This window comes from Bubalus bubalis, chromosome 11 (assembly GCF_019923935.1).
Source record: "Bubalus bubalis isolate 160015118507 breed Murrah chromosome 11, NDDB_SH_1, whole genome shotgun sequence".
NCBI classification, from domain to species: Eukaryota; Metazoa; Chordata; class Mammalia; order Artiodactyla; family Bovidae; genus Bubalus; species Bubalus bubalis.
Genome location: NC_059167.1, coordinates 50,601,226 through 50,625,685, shown reverse-complemented (window position 1 = coordinate 50,625,685; position 24,460 = coordinate 50,601,226). Strand labels below are relative to the sequence as shown.

General features: G+C 43.7%; 1 protein-coding gene across 2 annotated transcripts in view; it reads right to left on the bottom strand.

The window, feature by feature from the left end:
• LOC102397466 (myocardial zonula adherens protein) overlaps window positions 1-24,460 on the bottom strand; it is a 114,583-nt gene that overhangs the window by 78,488 nt on the left and 11,635 nt on the right. For both annotated transcript variants that reach the window (XM_044925057.2, XM_006048721.4), the window contains exons 2-4: window positions 22,040-22,126; window positions 6,756-6,911; window positions 2,505-2,597 (exon numbers count right to left, since the gene is read on the bottom strand). In XM_044925057.2, coding sequence (XP_044780992.2) covers window positions 2,505-2,597; window positions 6,756-6,911; window positions 22,040-22,126 — 336 coding nt within the window. The remainder of the gene's footprint in view (window positions 1-2,504; window positions 2,598-6,755; window positions 6,912-22,039; window positions 22,127-24,460) is intronic.

Genomic DNA, 24,460 nt, shown 5'->3' with positions numbered 1-24,460 from the left:
GGGAAGTATGTCATACAGAATAGACTTTTCCTTCAAGGTTATTAACCACAAATATTCTTTTAAATGTTTTTCCCATAAAGCATTAGCTACGTTAAACCAGAGGAAGCTAATTTTTTATTTAATTTTGAGTAGGCAATATATTCCTAGAGTTCAAACATTTTAAAAGTAGAAAAGGCACTAAATATTTCTAAATATTAGATACTAAACAAAATATTTTTTCACTCCTGTCCCATCTGCTCAGTTACCACCATGCCCACTCGGCACCTCAAGTAGGAACCACTGTTAATTACTTTCTTGATGATCCTCCCAGTAATTTTTTGTACACACACAAAACAATCTAGATATATTTATTTTCTCCTCTTAGTTTACATAAATGGTAGTATACTACACATGACATTTTCCTGTGTCTTGCTTTTTCACCACTTACTCTGTATCTTTGAAATTTTTCTGTATCTTTTTGAAGAACTTATTCACTTTTATTTTTTTACAACTCTGTGATTGTAGAGATGTAATATATTTTTTAAATTTTCTCTTTCTTAATGGACTTGTAAGGTTTCCAATCTTTTTACTATTATAAACAATGTTTAACAACTGAGTTTATACATACATCATTTCACATATGTGAGTTTTTCTATAGAAAAAATTCTTAGGAAGAGAAGTGCTGTCAAAGGATATAGGCATTTGTAATTTGGGTAGATATTCCAAATTGCTTTTGCTAAAAGTAATGCAAACTACATTCCAAGCAGCAATCTGCCTGTTCCTCTATAGCACAGCTAATACAGCATCTTGTTCCACTTTTGCAGTTTTGCCAGCCTGCTAGATAAAAATGACATCACAGGATCGTTTTAATCTGAGTTTCTCTTATTGAGAATGAGGAATTTAAGATCTCTTCATCTGTCCTTTACTATAAATTACCTGTCACAAATATTTTGCTTATTTTTATGAGGTGGGGCCTTTTTCTTTTTGATTCATGGGCGCTTTTTAAGTACCCAGGATATTAGCCTACTAGTCGCTCAGTCCTGTCTGACTCCTTGCGACCCCATGGACTGCAGCTCGCAAGGCTCCTCAGTCCATAAGATTCCTCAGGCAAGAACACTGGAGTGGGCTGCCATTTCATTCTAGAAGCCTAGAACCTATAGTATGAAGGCAAATAATTTTTCCCAGATTGTCATTTGCCTTTGGTATTTTTGCCAGTGCTAGTCTTCATTTTAATGTAGTAAAAATTATCAGTGTCATTAACTCTTCCTTTAGTGATTTTGGAATTACATCTCTTCATAAGAAAATACCTTCCCTTCTCCAAGACTATAAAACAATTCACATATATTTTCTTCTGGCACTAAGTTTAACAAAATCTACCCAGAATTTGTCCAGATATAAGTCTGTCCCAACAGCATATACTGACTGGTCTATTTTCCTCCCTTCATTTCATGAGCCACATTTATCATAGATTGGGTTACATTTCTGGGCTCTTTTTCACTAATGTCTATTTATTTATGTGCCAATACTATACTGTTTTCATCTCTGAGGCTTTCTCAATTTCTTGTAATATTAAGAGGGCTAGTCTCCTTCATTGCCTTTTTCTCCCCCTAGAATTTTAACTCTTCATATTTATTTTCCGTACACCATGGAACCACCTAGTTCAGTTGTAAAAGAACAACATAAAATAAAAATCCTTTAATACTTTTACTGGGTAATATTAAGTTTACATATCAACACAAATGGTATTAATGTCTTATGATGTTGAATCTTCCTTTCCAAGTACATGATATGTATGTCTTTCTACTTATTAAAATTTATTTCCAGATTTCTGGCAGTTTTTTGTTGCTTTTATTTTCTCTCTAACTGGTTTTTTGCATATTGCAATCTATTTGTCTATGTCCATTAATATTTTACCCTGATACTTTACAGAATTCTTCTGTTTAGAGCAGTTTTTTCATTGGTTCGCTTGAGTTTTCTGGGTATGTAGTCATACAATTTGTAAACTGTGATAGTTTTTCATCTACCTGTCCAGTTTTTATACCTCTAAATCTATTTCTCTTGCTAAATTCCATGGCTAATCTCTCCAGTACAATGTCATTTAAAAATAATAGAGCTGGCTTCCTCGTCTTGTTCTTGACTTTGGAGGGAATGCTTTGAAAGTGAAAATTATTCTTGCCACAAAAATTTTCCTTCAAATAATAAACTTCATTCTATGATAATATTCCCTCAATTCATGTAAAATATGATTCCAGGGACTTCCCCGGTGGTCCAGGGATTAGGAATCTGCCTTCCAGTGCAGGGGAGGTGGGTTCAAAATCCCTGGTCAGGAAACTAAGATTCCATGCGCTATGGAGCAACTAAGCATGTGCCACAACTGGAGAGCCCACGAGCTGCAACAAAGACCCACTGCAATCACGTTCCTATGATTCCACTCACAAGGAACATGATAAACTCAAGTATCTTCAGGCACTAGCAACTGAGAGGGAGTTCTAAGCCCTAGCATCCCTTCACATGATGCTACTTACTGACAGTTCCTGGGTGAGCTGTCGAATCTTCTGTCTCATTTCATCATAGTCTCCATACATTCTCTTTCTTACTTTTTCCAAAGTGGCTCTCACCTGCAGGCCACAAAAATGCTGGTTAGAGATCAAGCTACAATATTTTCATATGAGATTTCCAAAACATTTAAGAAACCCTAATGAGAGAAGGGCCTCACAAAAAAATAATCTTAGGAACAGGACAATTGGGATATTAAGAAAGAGTATCACAAGGGAATTATCCAAATAGTGATAATAATAAATACACACTGTGGATCATATATAATTATTAATAAATATTAATTATTAATAAATATTAATTATCAAATAGCATGCTCTGAAGAAAAAATGGTTTATTGAAATTTACCTACCACCCTAAAAATCATATTCAGGCAGGATTTTCCCCTTTTCCTATCACATATTTTTATAAGTAGGAACTGTTTAACTGGTCAACTTCGTAAATACATGATTATTGTTGTTGTTGTTGTTTTGTCGCTCTGTCATGTCCAACCCTTTTGCAACCCCATGGACTGTAGCCTGCCAGGCTCCTCTGTCCATGGGATTCTGCGTGCAAGAATACCAGAGTGGGTGGCCATTCCCTTCTCCAGAGAATCTTCCAACCCAGGGATCAAATCCATGTCTCCTGTATCAGCAGGTGGATTCTTTACTACTGAGCCACCAGGGAACCCAAAACACATGACTAGGCAGACCAAAACAAAAAACAAAAGAAAGGCACCTCTAATTTTCCCTATCACTATCTTGACTGCCAAAGAACAAATAAATGTTTGGAATGTAAGGAAGCAAAGTATGAGCTTAGAGAGCCCATAAATGTGAAAGTCAGTTCCTCAATAATCACCAACACTACACAAGGCACTAAATATAAGAAAAGTCATGGTGATTCCCCCAAACACCTGTTTATACAAACTCTGTTTAAATTTCTCTATAATACCACTTCCAGAGGAGTAATATGGCCTTAAATATATTCTCAATAAAAACAAAAAAAAACCTAACAAATAGTCTCTATCTTCACTCTTCTTCTGGTGCTGCCTTGGTTGAGTGAAGAACTCAGGGATTCTCATACAAAAAAAGCAGCCTCAAAGGAGCCCTCTCCAGAAGGCTCTGGAACTTCTATCACAGGAAAGGCTCAAAAGCAGCAGTTTGGTTAGAATGAGGGGTTAAGTAGAACACAGCACGTGGGGACTTAATTTTGAAACTGTATTTATACAACTAGCACATTGCTTTAAACTGCATGTTTATTAGGAATGACTGGATATTGGTGGAGATTTCAGGGCAGGAGAAGGCAAGTCACAACACCTTGCCCTTCCCAAGTGAATTGTAATGATAGAGTCTACTTTCTCACCATTGAAAACAAACATTTTGGGGGAAATGAGGCCAAAAGCAACAACCTTTTCATTCTGGGCAGACAGAAAGGCTTTCATCTGTGACCCTGAGATGGTTCTCAGCCTACTCACTGTTGGGGAGTGGGTGGAGTTGGATGTGACTCCCATTGGCAAATACTGCTAGAGTCCACCCACAAGTGAAGGAAGGCGCACAAACCCATAAACACACTCAGGAATGAGTAGCCTGGGATGGATCTGAAGCCAGCCCCAGAAGGTGGAACCAAAAAATTGATTTTAAATTGTAGATCACAGTGGAGGTTGGCAATTCAGGTCAGAAATTCTCATGTGATTTGGACACCTGACAGCCTGAACCTACGATTTTGTCTTGGACAATCTGCAATTCACCAATCTGCTTAGCAGGTTTACCTCTGAAGTGGTGCCATGTTATTTGGGGCATCTCAGTGAGAAAGGCATAAGCATTTGCATGAGAAAAATAGGGGCAACCAAAAAGGTACAAGCTGTCCCTACATAGAAACATAGGAATGGGCTACTCTGAATGGTTAAAAATGATCTTCAGGGTTTGGACGACGGGGGCTCTGAGGTTGACAGGTGTCAGACAGGCTCTGCCCGCTTGTGTATGAGTACGGCTTGTCTGGCTTTTCTTCATTTTCTCTGTTAAGAATTTATTATCTTTTTTATTCCTTAAAATTGTACAACTATCCAAATCTTTCAAGACACATTAAGAAAGGTACATTTATTATTTTTTGATATTTGATAAGAGATGTTCTTCTCAAAAACTCAAAACAAAAGCTGACCACACGTGATTGAGTCCTGCTGGCAAACACAGCCAAATAAAACAGAGCTAGTTTTGACCTTAACGATCCCTTCTCAGCCCCCATGATCTGAAAAGGAGAAAACTGAAGCTCAGGTAGGGCAAAAGTTTGGCTGGGTCAAAGAGCTGGACCTTGAACCAAGATCCATGGGGACTCCATTGCCCATGCTGCCCCTGCTTCTCACGAGTACATTTTAGTCCACAGGCCAGTGTCTGGGACAGCTCATATCCTTTCTGTCTAATCATTCTGGTTTGACAACAAAGGCATTATTCAATCTAGGGAGACATGGGGTAGACCAAGAAGGAATGGAGATGATGGATGGATAGAAGGAAGGAAGGAGGGAAGGAGAAGAGAAGGAAGGAAAGATAGATAGATGATAGATAAAAAGAAAAGAAAAGATTACAAGGAAATACTCCAAAATGTTAACAACTGTTCTGGTTGAATTGTAGAATTATGGGTGATTTTGTTTTCTTCTTCATACATCTTTATATTTTTCAAAAGTTCTCCAAAGAACGTACACTTTAAAAGAAATGTAATATTAATTACAAAGAAATGGTATTAATTGGCCTGGGTTGGACAATGTCTATTGTGGTTGACTTCCCAGCATCTGTTTCAACACAACTGATTGGCCTGAACCATCAAACCAATTCCCAAGGCCCATTCCCCTTGCCAGTGATGGATTTGGGAATGGGCATGTAACCTGGGTCCTTACCAATGAGACACCAGGGCAAGTCTGATGACGGGTCTCTAAAGGGTAACCAGAGATGACTGTCTCCTTTTCCCTCTCCAGACACCATCATATTTTCAGATGATGCTTGAGCCTAAGGCTGAAGGAGGAAAGAACTAAGGGAATCTCAGAAGTAGAACTGGTGCTTGGAGAGCCCTGCCGGGAGTGCACCTATCCTTAGACTTATCCCCACATGAGAAAAATTTCCTTGAAGAGTTGGCTTTTCTGCTACCTGTAGCCAAAAGTATCCAAATTTATACAGCTATCCAAACTCTTATATTCAGTTCATTTCAGTCGCTCAGTCGTGTCCAACTCTTTGCAACCCCATGAATTGCAGCACGCCAGGCCTCCCTGTCCATCACCAACTCCTGGAATTCACTCAGACTCACGTCCATCGAGTCGGTGATGCCATCCAGCCATCTCATCCTCTGCAGTCCCCTTCTCCTCTTGACCGCAATCCCTCCCAGCATCAGAGTCTTTTCCAATGAGTCAACTCTTCGCATGAGATGGCCAAAGTACTGGAGTTCCAGCTTCAGAACCATTCCTCCCAAAGAACACCCAGGACTGATCTCCTTTAGAATGGACTGGTTGGATCTCCTTGCAGTCCAAGGGACTCTCAAGAGTCTTCTCCAACACCACAGTTCAAAAGCATCAATTCTTCAGCGCTCAGCTTTCTTCACAGTCCAACTCTCACATCCATACCTGACTACTGGAAAAACCATAGCCTTGAGTAGACGGACCTTTGTTGGCAAAGTAATGTCTCTGCTTTTGAATATGCTATCTAGGTTGGTCATAACTTTCCTTCTAAGGAGTAAGCGTCTTTTAATTTCAGGAGTGTCCAATATAATAAGCAAAACTACCTAAGAGCCTCCTTATCATACATGGAAGAAAAAAGCTATTTGGTCTACTGAGTTTCCTTACTTAATAACATATTGAACTTCATTCTGTACCTCACTGCAAAATTACATGTGTGCTTCCCTGGTGGCTCAGACAGTAAAGAATCTGTCTGAAATGCAGGAGACCTAGGTTGGATCCCTGCTCAGGAAGTTCCCTTGGAGAAGGAAATAGCAACCCACTCTAGTATTCTTGCCTGGGAAATCTCATGAACAGAAGAGCCTGGAGGGCTACAATCCATGGGGTCTCAAAGAGTTGGACACAACTGAGCGACTAACACTTTTCACATCATCATGAAGATCTGTAGTGGTTTTCCATCCAAAATGACAACGTTTAGAATTATTTAAAAATGACTTATTACGTTCATATCAGAGCTTCCAACTCCACCCTCTTAGATGCTACAAGAAGACTATAAAACAGAAAAAAAAATCCTTAAACTACTCACATCTTTGATATAGTTCATCTCTTCTTTCAGCTGATTGGTGGTCCACCCATACACCACCATTTCTTTCTGCTGGTTTTGATCTGATCTTCGCACCACACCATAGACAACACCCTGAGGGAGTTTCCTGGTCGATTCTCCATTGCTCAGGTCACGATGCTGCAAGAGGGGAGGAAAAGAGAACAGAATGATGACTCTTGAGGCTTTGTAGAGGCAGCTATCATCATGGGCCCACTGAACATGGTTATGCAGGTTGTGCCCAGCACTGAGATGCCTGGCAATGGGGGAGGGGGGGCACTGCCAGCAGAAATCCAACCTGGTCTCTACTCACCAAGTCATAGTTGGCCTGTGCCTATCTTTCCCCTGGAAGACCAGCACCTTGCCCTAATTTCCACCAAAGCTCTGTCCCTTTATCAAGCAGCACTCTGCAGGAACCTATCTTCCCAGAGAAGGCACCTTTTTGACAAAGGTGCCTTCTGACAAAGGACTTGTGCCATCCCTGATAGCAAGAGTGAGTGTCTGAAATCTCACATTCTTGGTAAAGCTGTTTGTATGCTGGTTCCTCTGTATGACTTCATCATCATCACTAACTGTGTGGCCTGAAATCCAGGAGGTTGAGATATGTGGGGGGAAGAATGCTGACAGCCATCTGGCAGCCAGATTGTCCTCTGACGTTAAAGCTGACCCTGGAGCCAGTTCTGAGATAGGGAGGTGGGGTCCCCTGTTGTGACTATTCATGAAATACTTCTGAAAAGTCAGGCAGAGGCAGCATGACATCACTCCAAAAGAATCCTCTGCTCCTTGGCTCTCTCAGTTAAAACTCCCATCATTGCTGAAGTGCAAACACACTTGGGAAGGGGGGACGTGGCCAAGAGAAACTAAGATTTATTGAGCACCTTCTATAAGCTAGACATGTTCCTACACATTTAATCTTCACAGCCACACCACAACACAATGACTGTCCTTTCCACTTTATAGCGGAGAGAACTTAAGTTCAGAGAGGTCAAGTCTCATCTTTTGTTCATGGTCACACACCTAGGTTCAAGCCCAGTTCTGTCTGATACTAAGGACACGTCCCCATAGGCTTTGTTGGATGTAGAGGGACAGAGTAGGCCATCACAACATGGAAGAGAGGGGACAGGAACAACTTAAGACGAGGGGCTGAGATGGTAGAGAAAAACCAGCCTATGTCTAATCTTCCTTGGGGCTGACAATGTCACAGGGCAGAAGGCTGAGTTTCATAACAGTAACTTTGCTCTTACACTAATTTTTAAACCACCTTTGCATAAATTCTTTCTATGCACTTGCAAAACATCTTTGACATATAAAATTATAATGTGTATGTTAAAATCATTCATTTGTGGCAGAATAGTAAGTCCTTTATGATCCCATTCAATCAAAGCTTGTAAAAGTTACCAAATTATTAATCATTAATGACCTCTAAGCTGGGGCTTCCCTGGTGGCTCAGACGTTAAAGCGTCTGCCTGCAACGCGGGAGACCTGGGTTCGATCCCTGGGTTGAGAAGATGTCTTGGAGAAGGAAATGGCAACCCACTCCAGTACTCTTGCCTGGAAAACTCCATGGATGAAGGAGCCTGGTAGGCTACAATCCATGGGTTCACAAAGAGTTGGACACGACTGAGCAACTTCACTGGTACTGGTAATGACCTCTAAGGAGGGGATGGTGGGGAGGAGCAGGGATGCTGAAGGTCAGAATGAAATTTGATTTTTTTTTCTTTATAACTTCATGTGTCATTCGCTTACATTGTGACCTTTGAAAAATAATTAATAAGAAGGGCTTCCCTGGTGTTCCATGATTAAGAATTCATCTGCCAATGCAAGAAACACAGGTTTGATCCCTGGTCCCGGAAGATCCTACATGCCATGGAGTAACTAAGCCTATGCCTCACAACTACTGAGCCCGTGTGCTGCAACTACCGAAGCCCACACAGCTAGAACCTGTGTTCCACAAGAGAAGCCATCTCGGTGAGAAGCCCACACATCGCAATGAAGAGTAGCCCTTGCTTGCTGCAACTAGAAAAAGCCCACATGCAACAATGAAGACTCAGCACAGCCAAAAATTTTTAAATAAATCTTAAAAAATAACAAAATATCCATTGCTTCCCACTTTTTGTACAAACTTGTTAAGAGATAAAATATGAGGGGTGGGACACTTGCATTGCTTATGGAAAATGCTTTCACTAGAGCCCCTCATACCTGGGTCCCACAGGCACTGAGGCAACTCTTAATGTTGATACCTAAGTTTAGGTGAGTAGGGGGTTAAATGGCACTCAGTGGAGTGAGAAGCTCGGATTAGATATCCCAGCTTTACTACACATATAATCAGGAAGAGGAAAAGCTCTAATGAAACTCCCACATACCAGGAAACAAAGGCAAGCTCTTTCAGTCACCAGCTCCACCCAGTTCCTGAAAAACAAGCTGATGGTGGCCTAAGGCTTTGGGAAAACTTGTTTCTGAAAAGCAAAGGTTTTCACAGGTGGACTGTCCTACAGGAAAACGCTCAGGTGACCAGATCAAGAGGACTTGTCTCCGTGCCCATGAGGGAAGATGGGGACCACCACAGATGGAGGTATATACAGACAAGCCAGGGACAACATGATCTGTGAAACACATCCCAAGAGGTCGTGGATCTGAAAGTTACATACATGGAAAGATATCAAAGATCTGTTAACTAAAAAATAGTACATTTCATATTTCTATTTTTTGTTTTGCAAGTACATGTTTGAGTGAGTTAAACACCTAGAAAGTTGGACTCCACATCTTCAATAATATTTTTTAAAAAAATGACAACTAAAAAATTATTACAAAGTCAGGATCTAAATGAGAGACCCACGGGAAAGCGCCCAACACAGGAGCAGGGCCATCAGCATGGGCCACCCCACAGGAAGAGGACTTCTGAGGAGCTGCTGGGCTGTGATGGGGAGGGGGAAGGGGTGTTTACGAAGAAAGAAAATATTTTTTGGCTAGCTATTTTACTATACAATGTTCTCTTTAATCCCCACATTAACCCTACTGTGTATATATTACTAGTTTTTCCAAGGTGGCAGTATTCAAGTGCCTGTTTGTGTTTCCAAATCTAGGCTCTTTCTTTAACCACAAAACCTTCAGGATAGCTTGTGTGTTAATCACTCAGTCATGTTGGACTCTTTGCGACCTCATGGTCTGTAGCCCACTGGGCTTCTCTGCCAATGGGATTCTCCAGGCAAGAATACTGGAGTGGGTAGCCATTTCCTCCTCCAGGGATCTTCCTGATCCAGGGATCAAAGCTGGCTCTCCTGCATTGCAGGCAGATTCCTACCATCTGAGCCACCAAAACCTTGGATAGCATAGAGGAGAGGAAGTGGAGCTCACAGCTTCGTGTGGCCCCAGACCTCAAGGTTATGGGAGCCAAGAGGGAGGCCCTCAGATTCAGGGCCACTGGGAGGAGATGAGCCCAGGATGGGAGGCTCTTCTCCAGCCTCCCAGGATCCATCTCCCTACAGTCCCCCACTTCATTCCAGCCTCAGGGCCTCTTTTCTGTTCCTTTATCAGCCAACCTCCTTCGTGCCTCAGGCATTTACACAGGCTATTCCCTCTCACTTCAGATCCACTGCTGGGCTGAAATGTTCTTCTCTCAAGGTCATCTTCACCAACTCTTCAGACAGTCAGGTCTCTACAACACTTACCACAACCATGATGGAGTGACTGTTAGCATCACGATATATATAAGGCCTGTTTCCCTACCAAATCAAAGTTCTAAGACGTCTAGGGTCTTATCTGTCTTCTTTTTCACCATAATCCCCAGCAACTAACAGTGATGGACACTTAATGAGTTCTCAATAAATACTGGTTGAATGAATAAGAAGCTTTAAAAGTTGGAAGAGGTTCTGGGGAATTACTCAGAATATGTAAAGTTGGTCCCCTGAAGAGAACATCCTTTGTTCCTCTAAGATGAAGCCACAGGGTGGGGGTAGGGGGTGATATTTGCCCCAAGCATAAAATCTATATCCAGAAAAAGCTGCAAAGTATCTGAAACTTCTATTACTTTTACAAAATGTGAGCATGCTTTTGGTCAAAAACTGGAAAACCCAGGAAAAAAAGTAGAAAAAAGTTGACATGTTTGGTACTGTGTTTATAGCTAAATTTTTCTCCTCTCGTGTCCTTTAAAATAATCTCCCCATAAGATAAATATTAATTTTTAGGCATGATAACAGCATTGTGATTATATTAAGAGATAATCTTTATCTTTTAGAGAAATATACTTAAACTATTTATGACATGTGGGACACAGGGTGGAGGAAGTGGACGGGGGTGGAGATAGGGCGAGACTGACCATGGATTGAGGGCTGTCAGCTGGGTGAAAGTTCCAATATTCATTACACAATTCAGTCTCCTTTTGTTTATGTTTGAAATTCTCCATAATTAAAAGCTTTTTCAACTTCTTTATAATGCTGCTCAGTATTAAAAAAATCAAATTTTAAAAAATGTACACTAGGCCTACTAAAAGCTTCCTGGACATAAAACAACAGCAGACAAAATTGCCTTGAAATCAAAAGCCCTAATAAAGGCACAGAACGAAAAAGTTTTTGCCAAAGAAGGGAAAAGGACATAATCAACTGAAAGAGCATCCCAAATCCCTCTGTGCAAAGCAGCAGAATTCATGACAGGCATCGTCAGTAAACTATACAGAGACTCTCTCAATGAAACTATTCCCTGGGATGCCTGCGTGACTTACAACTTACTTACAGGCTCATGCTATGGCTGTTTTCCCTAAAGATACTTGGCAGCAAGTGCCTTAGAAAAGAAAAACAATAGAAAAGTAACTCAGCCTAAACTCCTGCTGTAGAGGTTTTATTGCTATTGGAAAGCAGGGGTATAAATTCAGTGATAGATGACCATATTTTCTAAACCCTAACTCAGAATATAAGATCTTGCAATGAGATCACCTCTACAGAGGTTATCTACAGAGACAGTGGCTCTATCTGTTGTAGTCCCTGCTAGATCCTCAGTGCTCACCATAAATAGATGCTCAGTAAGTACAGTTCAAAGGCAAGAAGAAAGAGAAAATAGTTGGAACTGTGCCTGTGTCAGAATATTTGGAGTATGTGGCCATCCAAGACACTGATTTTAGAAAAGAAAAACATCCCATGGTCAAGAAGGGATCTCAGACATAAAGAACAGACTTGTGGACTTGGGGAGAAGGGAGGAGAGGGTGAAATGTATGGAAAGAGTAATGTGGAAACTTACATGACCATATGTAAAATAGACAGCCAACGGGAATTTGCTGTATGGCTAAGGAAATTCAAACAGGGGCTCTGTATCAACCTAGAGGTGTGGGATGGGGAGGGAGATGGGAGGGAAATTCAAAAGGGAAGGGATATATGTATACCTATGGCTGATTTCTGTCGAGGTTTGACAGAAAACAACAAAATTCTGTAAAGCAATTATCCTTCAATTTAAAAATTAATTAAAAAATAGAAGGGGTCTCAGAGAATAAATAGTATCAGAAACAGCCTACCATAAATCCAAACTAATGCTAGTAGACTGCCACAGCCAGCCCCTGACCCCAGAGGCCAGGATAGGCAGCTGGTCACACGTCTGGCTGCCAGTATGACTTCGATGGCCTGAAACATGAATTGAGTGACTTGAAAACTAGAAGCCATTTTCAAAACTTTTGGTTTTGGACTTTTCCTTCCAGCCAGGGGGCTTCCCTGGTGGCTCAAATGGTCAAGAATCTGCCTGCAATGCAGGAGACCTGGGTTCACTCCCTGAGTTGGGGAAATCCCTTGGAGAAGGGAATGGTAACCCACTCCAATATTCTTGCCTGGAGAATCCCAGGGACAGAGGAGCCTAGCAAGCTATAGTCCATGGGGTTGCAGAGTTAGACACAACTGCACGACTAACACTTTTTCCAGCCAGAAGGCAGGAGGTGACCTGGGGACTCTTTAAATGCTGAGTGTCTGGGCGCTGGATCCATCCCGAAGGCAGAAGCGATCACTTTCAGGAATGCGGTCTGACCTGTGTGTCCATCGTAGCAAATTATGGTTCCTGGTCATTATTCATGCTTGACATTGTTTTGTCTGATTATAACAAAAATGGACGCTATAACTGAGCCTCTGGGGCTCTTCCACAGTCTGGGAGAGGACTAGGACTATTCCCTCTGGAATACAGAGGGGATGGGCAGGCTTGTCCCCTCAGATAAATGAAGACCTTTGAGTAACTAAGATATTTGTTGTTTTAAACTATCTCACAAGAATGAATACAGACCACTTCCTACATAAACTTATGGTTGGAAAAAGACAGATCACTTTGAATGCTTAAAGATGAGAAGCAAAAGAAAACTTCTAGTCAAGCAGAAATCACACAAGAGGGACTTCCCTGGGGGTGCAAGTGGCTAAGGTTTCCAATGCAGGGGCCAGGTTTGATCCCTGGGTCAGGAAGATCCCCTGGAGAAGGGCACGGCAACCCACTCCAGTATTCTTGCCTGCAGAATCCCATGGACAGAGGACCTTGGTGTGCTACAGTCCATAGGGTCGCACAGAGTCGGACACAACTGAAGTGACTTAGCACACACACACGCGGAGAACTAGAGCCCTCGTGCCACAAGGAAGAGTTCACGTGCCGCAACTAAGCCCTGGCGCAGCCAAAAAAAAAAACAAATCTCACAAGAAAATGTAGTTCTAATAGTATCCTTATAAGAGTAACTTCTTAAAGATAATACTCCATTCTAAGCAGACAATAGCTGCTTAGGCCTAAAAACTGCAGGAAAAAGAGAAGAGTATCTGGGGGGAGGCGGGGGGGTCAGTTCTCTTCTGGAACCCAGTGGTACAGTACATACCTTAGGTAAGTTACCTTGACTGATACCAGACCTTCCTGATAGGAGGAAGCATGCAAGTTGACGTTACCATGACGACTCGCCAGGGCACAGACCTGAGTAAGAACTGCAAAGCATTACTAGCTGTGTGGCCCTGTGCAAGTGTCTTACTTCAAGGTCCTGAATGGTAAAATGGGGATAATACCATCAATTTCAGAAGCTTGTTTCAAGGAAGACACGGAATAACATAATAAGTCATCTGGTGCACTGCCGGGCATACTAACAGATACTGACAGAGTCTATAGTTTGTGGCGGTGGCTTTAGAGTTCTGAGTATCTGATTTCCTACTAGATTCTCCATGTCCGTCTGGATGCTTCTGCCTGTCTGTCCACCTCTCTCCTCTGGCGTCTTTTTGCTGTTCCATCGCAGTCATCAGATTCACTCTGACAGTGACATGCTCACGCCTGAACTGGCCTTGCTTTCTCCGCATGAGGAAAGAAACACAAAGTCTTGGGAAGTTAGGAAAATGGAAGAGTTGGGTCAGCAGTTCTGTACACAGTCCCCCATCTCTCCTCAGCGTCTGGTGAGGCGGGGGCGGGGCACGCTGCTGGGGCAGTCATTGACCCCGACCTTATATTAAACCAGTCACCGCGCCTTCACTGTTCTACAGATGCACTGTCATACATATTTATTTGAATAGAGAGTCCCAGAACTAAAGAAATTTAGAAAAATGCTGGCTCCAGGCTAACATTTCCACTTGCCAGAAGAGGAAATTGAGGCCCCTGGAGATGACTTGAGTGGCCTGCCATGACCTTGAGTGGTCAGGCAGCCAGGACCAGAACCCAGGACTCTCTGCCCTTCCAGGGGCTGCTATCTCTGAGAGGCACAGAGAGTCCTACACAGTATCACCAGGGAGGCCCCAGCCGCATCTGAATCATGGCAGGGCACGCCCTCACCTGGCAACAGCCCGGGATATTGTATAAACAGTCACACCAAGGACAAGAACTCAGCAGGCTTATTCATCCAGGGCTTTTAAGGCTTTAAAGACTTAGAAGACTATAAAACCAAACGGCAAAGGTTTCCTTTTAACCATTTTACTGGACTATGAAAGCCCCCGACTTTTTATACATACACATATATCTGCTCTCTCTCTCAGTCAGGGTTCTCCAAGATCTACAGAAAAACAGCTTCTTTAGAAACATACATCACTCCAAGGACATCTATGACAGTGGGATGTCAGCTGTTTAAAATATTATCCACTTCAAGCTACTTAGTCAATTGGGAAAAACTTCACCACTGCACAGACTCAGAATCGGCAGAGCTCAGACAGTATTCTCCAAAATTCAACTATATAGTGAGACCCTGATACAACATGATAAAGGGGGTGTTGATTTGGTTTCTTATTTGTGTGGGTGTATGTCTATGTCTCTATAAAAGTATACTGCATACAGATTTGGATAGGAATATAAATGTATACATTCACAAAGTTCTTTGAAAATGACAGGGGTTTAATTTCAAAATTATTTTCTACCAACTTTAATGTTCAACAATTTGGTAAACATGTCATCAATTCCTCAACATGAAATATGTGTCTACAAATGAATCAGCATTTCCTCTTCCCTATAGTTAACAACTTTTAATATGTAAATAAAAGTTCATTGCTCATTCACCCGAGTTGTTAATACAATTTAAGGTGATAATAGTTCACAAAGAAACTTATTGTCGGTTGAACTGTGTTCTGCAAACAGAGAGCATGTCGGAGTCTTTCTCCCCAGAACCTCAGAATTGGACCCTATTTGGGGACAGAGACATGTTAATAAGAGGTCATTAGAGTAAGAGCTAACCCAATATGACTAGTGTCCTTGTAAAAAGAGGACAATTTCGATCCAGAGACACATACACACAGGAGAACACCAGGTAAAGCTGGAGTGATGCTGCCATAGCCAAGGATTGCCAAGAGCCTCCAAAAGCTGGAAAAGCCAAGGATGGCTGCCTCCCTGGAGCTCTCAGAGACAGCACGGCCCTGCTGACACCTTGATCCTGGACATCCAGTCTCCAAAACTGTGACACTAGATTTCTGTTGTTTAAGCCCCCCCAGTTTGTGGTACATTTTACAGCAGGCCAAGGAAACTAATACAAAACTGAATCACCACAGTCCAGTCACTCACTAAGCACCAACTACATGCAACGCAGAGATCTAGGGTTTGGGAGACAAAATTAAAAGACTGCACATTTTATGCGTGTGTATATATGTACACAGGGCTTCCCTGGTGGCTCAGATGGGAAAGGATCTGCCTGCAATGCAGGAGACCTGGGTTCAATCCCTGGGTTGGGAAGATCCCCTGGAGAAGGGAATGGCTACCCACTCCAGTATCCTTGCCTGGGAAATCCCATGTATAGAGGAGCCTGGAGTGCTATAGTCCATGGGAATCACAAAGAGTTGGACACGACTGAGCAACCAACATACACACACACACACATATGTACATGTTGTATCCAGACTTGGCAAGAATATGTATGTGTACATATGTGAAGTACTTAGCACCAGATGGCTAGGTGCTAAGGGAGAGGGCTGCCTGGGTGTCCTGATGCTCAAGAGAGGGAATAATCACCCAAGCACAGGCAGGCAGGAGGATCTCAGGGAGGCAGGCCTTTGGTGGGGCCTTTGAGGATGAGGAGACTTGGATAAACTGAGAGATGGCTGCGGAGAGCCTCCAGGCACAGGCTAGAGACTTAGCAAGGATTCTGAGGAGGAAGCAGATGTCATGGGTTTGTGAGATGATAAGTAAACCTGTCTGGTGAGGGCAGACCAACCAGAAAAAAGGAAGAGTTAGTACTAAGTGGATTTTAGATGGGCTGAGTGGTCATGCAAGAGGAACTGGCTGCGGGGTCTGAGTCCTGCAGTCCAAGCAGCAGTGCAACAATGGAACCAACAAGCAAACCAATGCACACTACTGATATTTTGACATTTATTTTCTTACAATAATCAAATATAGCTATTTTACTTCAAAGGAGAAGGGACTTCCCTGGTGGACCAGTGGCTAAGACTCTGTGCTCCCAATGCAGGGAGCCTGGGTTTGATCCCACATGCTGTAACTAAGAGCCCACATGTTGCAACTAAAGAGTGAAGACCGAAGATCCTGCAACTATTGACCTGGTGCACCCAGGTAAACACATAAATATTGAAATAAAAGGAGAGGCATCAACTCATCATCTTCTACCCTTTGTCATCATTTGCCATTTTATGTCAGAAGGCCAAAACCAGGACTTAAATCAGGTAGGTTATTTGAGGAAGAAGGTTCTAGTAAAAGTGAATTATCCTGGAAAAGGAAAGGTTGGACTCAAAAGAGAAGGAGGAGAGAAGGGAAGGGGGTGTCAGACTCCCAGAGGTACAGGGAGTTGGGTGCGGAGAACTGCCTCTCCCTTCCCTCCCCTCGAACCCACACACCCTCCTCATGGCACCCTTAATATTTCTGCCTCATTTCCAAGATGACGCCATCAGTCCCCTCGAAGTACATGGCTCTGAAGGGGACACACATGAGGAACAAATAATAGAGAAGACGCTCGTTCTCACTGGCCATCAGGAAACGGGCATTGAGATGCGTGGGGCGCTTTGTTCTCACAGGGTCAGAACATTGTCTAAGTGCGTTACCTGTGTTCCAACCAAGCCCAGCACTTCCTGGTTATCTGTGTGCGCGTTTAGTTGTGCCTAACTCCTTGAGACCCCACAGATTAGGGCTGCATCACTTCAGGCAAGTTACTTAATCTCTTTGTGCTTCAGTTTCCTCAACTATAAAATGGGATGTGTATGGGTGCTCAGTCACATCCGATTCTTTGGACCCTATAGACTGTAGCCCACCAGGCTCTTCTGTCAGTGGGATTTCCCAGGCAAGAATACTGGAGTTGCCACTTCCTACTACAGGGGATCTTCCTGACTCAGGGACCGAATCCATATCTCCTACACTCAGGCAGATTCTTTACCACTGAGCCACCCATATCTGTGCACACAAATGATCCAGATTTCATACTTTTAGACAAGATCAGGCATGTTCGGGTGGTATGGCCATAGACTGGATTTCATACATTTAAATACAAAAGTAATGGTAAAACAGCAATAAAATATCTGTACATAAAATAAACACCATGTAAAGAACACTGAACGCCAGCATGGCCACCAGTAGGATGGGGCTTGGGAGAGCAAGGATGACATAGGAGGTGGTATCATCACCAAAGAGGAGTTCTCTGACATAAGGTCTGTGCAGAGAGAGGAGGCCAGGCCCAGGTGCATTGGCAGAGAGATGCTCAGAGGAGGATATACTATCCGAAAAGATGCAGCAGGCACGCCCAAGAGGGAGGAGAAGCAGGATGGGCAATTTCAGAAAGGAGAATGACTTCTCCCTGGGACAGGGGAGAAAAGTGAAGAACCAGGGCCACTGGGTTTGACAGTCAAGGGGAAGCATTTGACATTTAACCATCACCTCTCTAGGCGGTGGGCTTCCCTTGTGGCTCAGACAGTAAAGAATCCACCTGCTATGAGGGAGACATGGGTTTGATCCCTGGGTCAGTAAGATTCCCTGGAGAAAGGAACTGCAACCCACTCCAGTACTCTTGCCTGGAGAATCCCATGGACAGAGGAGCCTACTGGGCTACAGTCCATGGGGTCACAAAGAGTTGGACATGACTGAGTGACTTTCACTTTTCACTTTTCTCTAATCAGTATTACAGGCCAGACGCAGTTGGGGGACCTTTGCATACTCCAACTCAGTTACTCTTCGCAACTAGGCTTTCATGTACCTACTTGAAAGATGAGGAAACTAGTAGCAGAGGAACAAAGTGTCTGCGAGTCACCTGGTGGACTGGGGAAAGCAGGTTTGGGGCAGGTGGGGTGTTCCATTCGAGAAAGATTAAGAGGAACAGGCACCCCAGCATCTGCCTTGGGAGCAGGAAGCCTTCCACACCCATGTGAGGAACCCATGACTCCAGAGAAAGACGCCACCTCTGTTGTCATTGCCTCCAGAAGCCTCTAAACACCCCATCATGAAGCTGGGCAACCTGAACCACCAGCCACACCCTTCCACCACTGCCCTATGAGTAATTCCTCTCCCTAATGATTTGGGGCCAGTAGACAGAATGGCCCAGCTAGCAGTGGTGCTTATGTGCAGCCAGCTGTCCCATAGCTTCCTCAGGTCCCCAAAAGACATTATGCAGGGCTTACCTGGTGGTTCAGTGGTAAAGAATCCACCTGTCAATGCAGAAGATGTGGATTCGATACCTGATCCAGGAAGATTCCACAAGCCGCAAGACAACTAAGCCCATGTGCCACAACTACTGAGCCTGTGCTCTAGAGCCCACGTGCTGCAGCTACTGAAGCCCAAAGGCTCTAGAACCCACGCTCCCCAACAAGAGAAGCCACTGTGATGAGAAGCCTGCACACTGCAACGAGAGAGTAGCCCCTACTTGCCACAGAGAAAAGCCCGCACAGCAACGAAGACCCAGCAGAGCCAAAACAAAACAAAACAAAACAAAAAAAACCGCTATGCATCTTCCCTGACTGTGAAAAAGAACAAGATCCAGCTCTGCCTTCAGTGGGCTGCCAGTCTAACAGGGCCCGGAAATCCTCTGAGGAGTTTCGCTTTATCAGCATCCCATCAGGCCGTTTACAGCTTCTTTATCTGAGCAAGCTTCAGTCCCCCAGCTGTCACACCACAGACAAAGGAACCAAAGGAAGAAGTCACCTCGCCAGTGTTCTTGGTTTCCTGCAATTTTGTGGACTATGTACGATATCACAGAGAGGAGCAGCCACACCGAAGGACATCAGGGGGGCTAGCAGCCCCAGGGCCTCCTCGCTGGTGCTCACCTCTGGCTCCCAGTGACTCAAGACCAGGCACCTGGCCAGGACGCGGTGACAGAATCACCCAGAGCAGCCTCACAGTTACCACCAGGACCTTCAAGTGCTGCCACCACCCAAGGACTCTGGTTCTGGGGTAAGAGCTGGCCCCACCCACCTCCTCTCTGCCCCGGTTTTTCTGCGGTGAGTCACCAATGCATCAGAGATCGGCACGCAGGCTGCACACCTGGTCTGCCGAGTCTAGCATCCTGGCACAGTCTCGCCTGCAGCTTCTGCCCTGTGCTCCAGGAGTTCTTGGGCAGGAGGGTCCTGGGGTGCCTGGGAGGAATCTGGCCCCCATCAGCACCACTTTCACCTGGATTACATGAGGCTTCAGGATGACATTTTGACTTTTTTTTTTTAATAAGAGGGTCTAACTGTTTTTAAAAGCTTGAAAAGCACTGTTCAAGGTCAACAGACAAATCGGGGTACAACATGAAGACCAACATGCCTGTGACATAGAACAGATTGGCATTTTCTTAAGTAATACTTGACTCTTCTTGAGCAGTGGCATGCCCTCCGGTGCCTCACAGCACCCACCGCCCCAGTGTTAGCACGCAGAAGCCTCTCACAAACATCTCCCCAGGCGTGCAGCTCAGAGCTAACTCCAACAGACCCAATTCCCCACTGCCTCTACTATGCATTCGGGGCCCTTGTCCTGTCACTTGCCCCAGCCTGGGCCTCGTCTCCAGCAAGTAGTCATTCTGACTCCCCATGTGCTAAGCTGCCCATGAGCCTCTGGACACAGCCTAGGGCCACTCCTCTGATCAATCTATCAGCTCTGAAAGGATGGGCAGAGAGGGGATCAATGAGGGCAGAGGGGACCCACACCTTCAGCAACACAGGCCCCTGGTCATCAGCCAGGGTTCAGCAGCCAAAGCCTGACCACTTCTACTCTCTCTGCCTATAAGCTTTTACCTCTAAACTTTTTCTTTGGAAAATCTTCAAAGATACAGAGAAGCCAAAAGAACAGTTAAGATATATCACCAACATACCATTATCATGAGTAAGAAAAGTACCATTTTTTAATAATATGTAATATATGGGTTTATATTCAAAATTGTACAACTTGATATTGTATCAAAAGATACATATATGTATATATATCTTACATATATATATATATATATATATTGGACCCAGGATTTAATCAACATTTAATGCATTATAATAATGTTAAGTCTCTCTCATCTCTTTTATCTCCAATAGATTCTTTTTTTTTTAATAACATTAAATTTATTAAGGGAGTCTAATTTTTTTATAGACAATCCCACAGTTTGGATTTTTCTGTCTCCTTATTACTAGATTCAGTTACACAAGTTTGGCATGAATATTACAGGTAACATTATTTACTTCTTAACTGCATCATACCAGAAGTCACAGAATACCAGGCTGCCCAGTCCTGGTAAAGCCAAATGGCATCGCCTGGTAGAACCACTGGCTGCCATACTGCGGCACTGTGCCTCTAGAGCCCGTAAGTGATCAGAGAGGTCATACTCTGAGCCCACATCAATATACTGCTCCAGGTAATCTTTCACCAACTAGTTTTTACATTCATTGATGACCTGGCATGGGGGTTACCAAACAAGAAATTAGCTAAATTTATCAGCAGATGTTATATTTAAAAAAAAAAAAGAGCTTTCCCTTTTATAATCTATTACTATATACCCATGAGGGTTTTTTTTTTTATTATTCAATGTGTCATAATTCATCATTGTCATTAATTCTTTTGATTTTGAAATGTTTCCATTTTTAGCAGCGAGAGCCCTTTCAAACAGGCTTCTGGGTCCTTTGATACAGCCCGATTCTCCATGTTCCCAGAGCCCTGCTTACACTTCAGGATCCTAACACTCGAACTATCACGTCAGCTTGGTTTATTTATATGCCTGTCTCACCTGAAAATCTGTCAGCTCCTCAAGGCAAAGCCAAGGTCAGACTTATCTCTGCAGCCCAGCACTTAGCACAGAAGCTGGCACAAAAAGGCCTGCTCGGCTCCTCCTCCCCGCAGCCGGGTGCCCTTGCCAGAGCTGCTTTGGAGCCATTCTTCTCCAGGCAGCACCCCCACCCCAAGAGCTGGGCCTCTGGCTCCGGCCACAGAGAAAGGCTCAGGCCCCGCCGCAGCTCACAATGGGCCCTTTGACTCAGCTGGTCGGGGCTCTTTCAGGAAAAACCCGTCCCCTGCCACCACACCTGTCACCAAAGCCAGCGCCCCTAGAGTTGCAAGGCAACACACAGCCAGCGTTCACCTAGAAGCCACAGCAGGGTCCCGAGGCCACCCAGCCGGCCAAGCAGAGCAGCCTGACTTCTGGGAAGGTGGCAGGTGGGGGGCCTTCATCACACAGCTGCTGACACGCAGGCTCTGTGAACAGCCTGGATGGAGGACGGCAGGGGAAGGGGGGTTCAAATAAAAGGGCACAAAGAGGCGAAGGACTTCCCTGGTAGCCCAGTGGGTAAGACTCTGTGCTTCCCTGCAGGGGGCAAGGGTTCAAACTCTGGTCGAGCAACTGAGATCCCACATGCCACACAGCATAAAACAACAACAAAAAGGTAGAAACTGGTCAAGACTTCGCCTCAGAGATGGCTTACCTGCTCTTTTCTTTCAACCTTCTTTTCACTCGGCTCAGGCACTGGGTTCTCGGGAGGTACAGTCAGCCGTAGTCTGCAGACATTTGCCTGGGAGATAAGAGAGGAGAGGCCAGTTATAAACCTGCATTTGGGGCAGAAGGAGCCAGATCACCTGGGGTTTCTCAGAGCCTCCGTCGCCTCCTTAGCAATGGGAATGATGGCACAAATCACACAGGGGACGCTGGGGAAAGACCAGCTTCCGCCGGGCCCATCACAGGCGCTCACCACCTTCCTGTTTATGTTTTATGCTTCCCTTCTTCAGCAAACTACTGAATAGTTTCATAGAATTCAAACATTTTTTAAATGGCTCATGTTCCATTACAGTACAGGATGATCTGATTTCAAAATACAGCTAGAGGGGTAGAGGCCAAGCTATACACAGTGGTGGAGGGGTGGGAAGGTGCTTGCTACTTGACTCTATGTTGGATTTTCCTATAACAGACATGTACATGTTTAATTACAAAAATTTTTTTAAAAATCTATATATCCATGTCCACAGCAGCATTATTCACAATAGGCGAAAGGTGGAAACATCCCAAATGTCCATCAATGGATGAGTAGGTAAATAAAATGTGTATATACATAGAACAGAATATTTACACAGCCGTATAAAGGAACAAAACTTCTGACACATACTATGACATGGAGCAACCTTGAGGACATGATGCTAAGTGAAATAAGGCAGTCATGAAAAGACAAACCTGTATGGTTCCACTTACACAGGGTCCCCAGGGTGGTCAAATTCATAGAGACAGAGAAAAGAATGCTGGTTGCCAAGGACTGAGTTATTCTTTAATAATATGGAGCTTCAGTTTGAAAAGATGAAAGACGGATGGTGGTGATGGTCACACAACAATGACAATGTACTTAATGCCACATGATGTTTATTTCACCCTATTATCACAGCCTGATCCTACTGTGATATATTCTGGAGAGAAGTGGAAAATGTGTTGTTTTTTATCCTGCCATTAAAAAACAACACCAAAGGAAAAAAACAGAGAGTCAAAGCAGCACCCAGAGCGCCCAGACCACAGCCCCACACACTCATGAGAGCACAGCCTGTCCCTGTTATGGGTGGAATTCTGTCCCCCTAAAATGTATACATAAGAGTCCTAACTCCTAGTACCTCAGAATGTGACTTTATTTGAAAATAGGGTCTTTATAGCGGTGCTTGTCATTCAGCCACTAAATCATGTCTGACTCTTTGCAACCCCATGGACTCCACCATACCAGGCCCCACTCTCCTCCATCATCTCTTGGAATTTGCTCTAATTCATGCCCATTAAGTCAGTGATGCCATCAAACTATCTCATCCTCTGCCACCTTCTTCTCCTTTTGCCTTGAATCTTTCCCAGCATCAGGGTCTTTTCCAATGAGTTAGCTCTTTGCATCAGGTGGCCAAAGTATTGGAGCTTCAGCATCAGAACTTCCAATGAATACTCAGGATTGATTTCCTTTAGGATTGACTGGTCAGATCTCCTTGCAGTCCAAGGGACTCTCAAGAGTCTTCTCCAACACCGCAGTTCAAAAGCATCAATTCTTCAGTGCTCAGCCTTCTTTATGACCAACTCTCACATCTGTACACAGTAATGAAAAAATGGAGCTTTGACTATATGGACCTTTGGACCTTTGTTGGCAAAACAATGTCTCTACTTTTTAATACTCTGTCTAGGTTTTTCATAGCTTTTCTTCCCAGGAGCAATCATCTTAATTTCCTGGCTACAATCACCATCCACAGTGATTTTGAAGCCCAAGAAAAGAAAATCTGTCACTGTTTCCACTTTTTCCCCTTCTAATTGCCATAAAGTGATGGGATCAGATGCCATGATCTTAGTGTTTTGAATGCCGAGTTTTAAGCCAGCTCTTTCACTTTCCTCTTTCATATTCATCAAAAGACTCTCTAGATCCTCTTCACTTTTTGCCATTAGGGTGGTATGTTGCTGATATTTCACCCTGCAATCTTGATTCCAGCTTGTGATTCATCCAGCCCGGCTTTTCTCATGATGTACTCTGATACATGTACTTTCACATGATGTAAGTCAAATAAGCAGGGTGACAATTTACAGCCTTGACTTACTCCTTTCCCAATTAGAAACCAGCCCGTTGTTCCATGCACAGTTCTAACTGTTGCTTCTTGATCTGCATACAAGTTTCTCAGGAGAAAGGCATGGTGGTCTGGTACTCTCATCTCTTTAAGAATTTTCCACAGTTTGTAAAATGAGGTCATTAGGGTAGGTCCTAATCCCAAATGACTGGTGTCCTTATAAAAAGGGAAAATTGGGAGACACACATGTATACAGGGAGCGCACCATGTAAGCAAACAAAGGAGATGGGCCTGAAACAGATTCTGCCCTCACTGCTCTCAGAAGGAACCAATCCTGT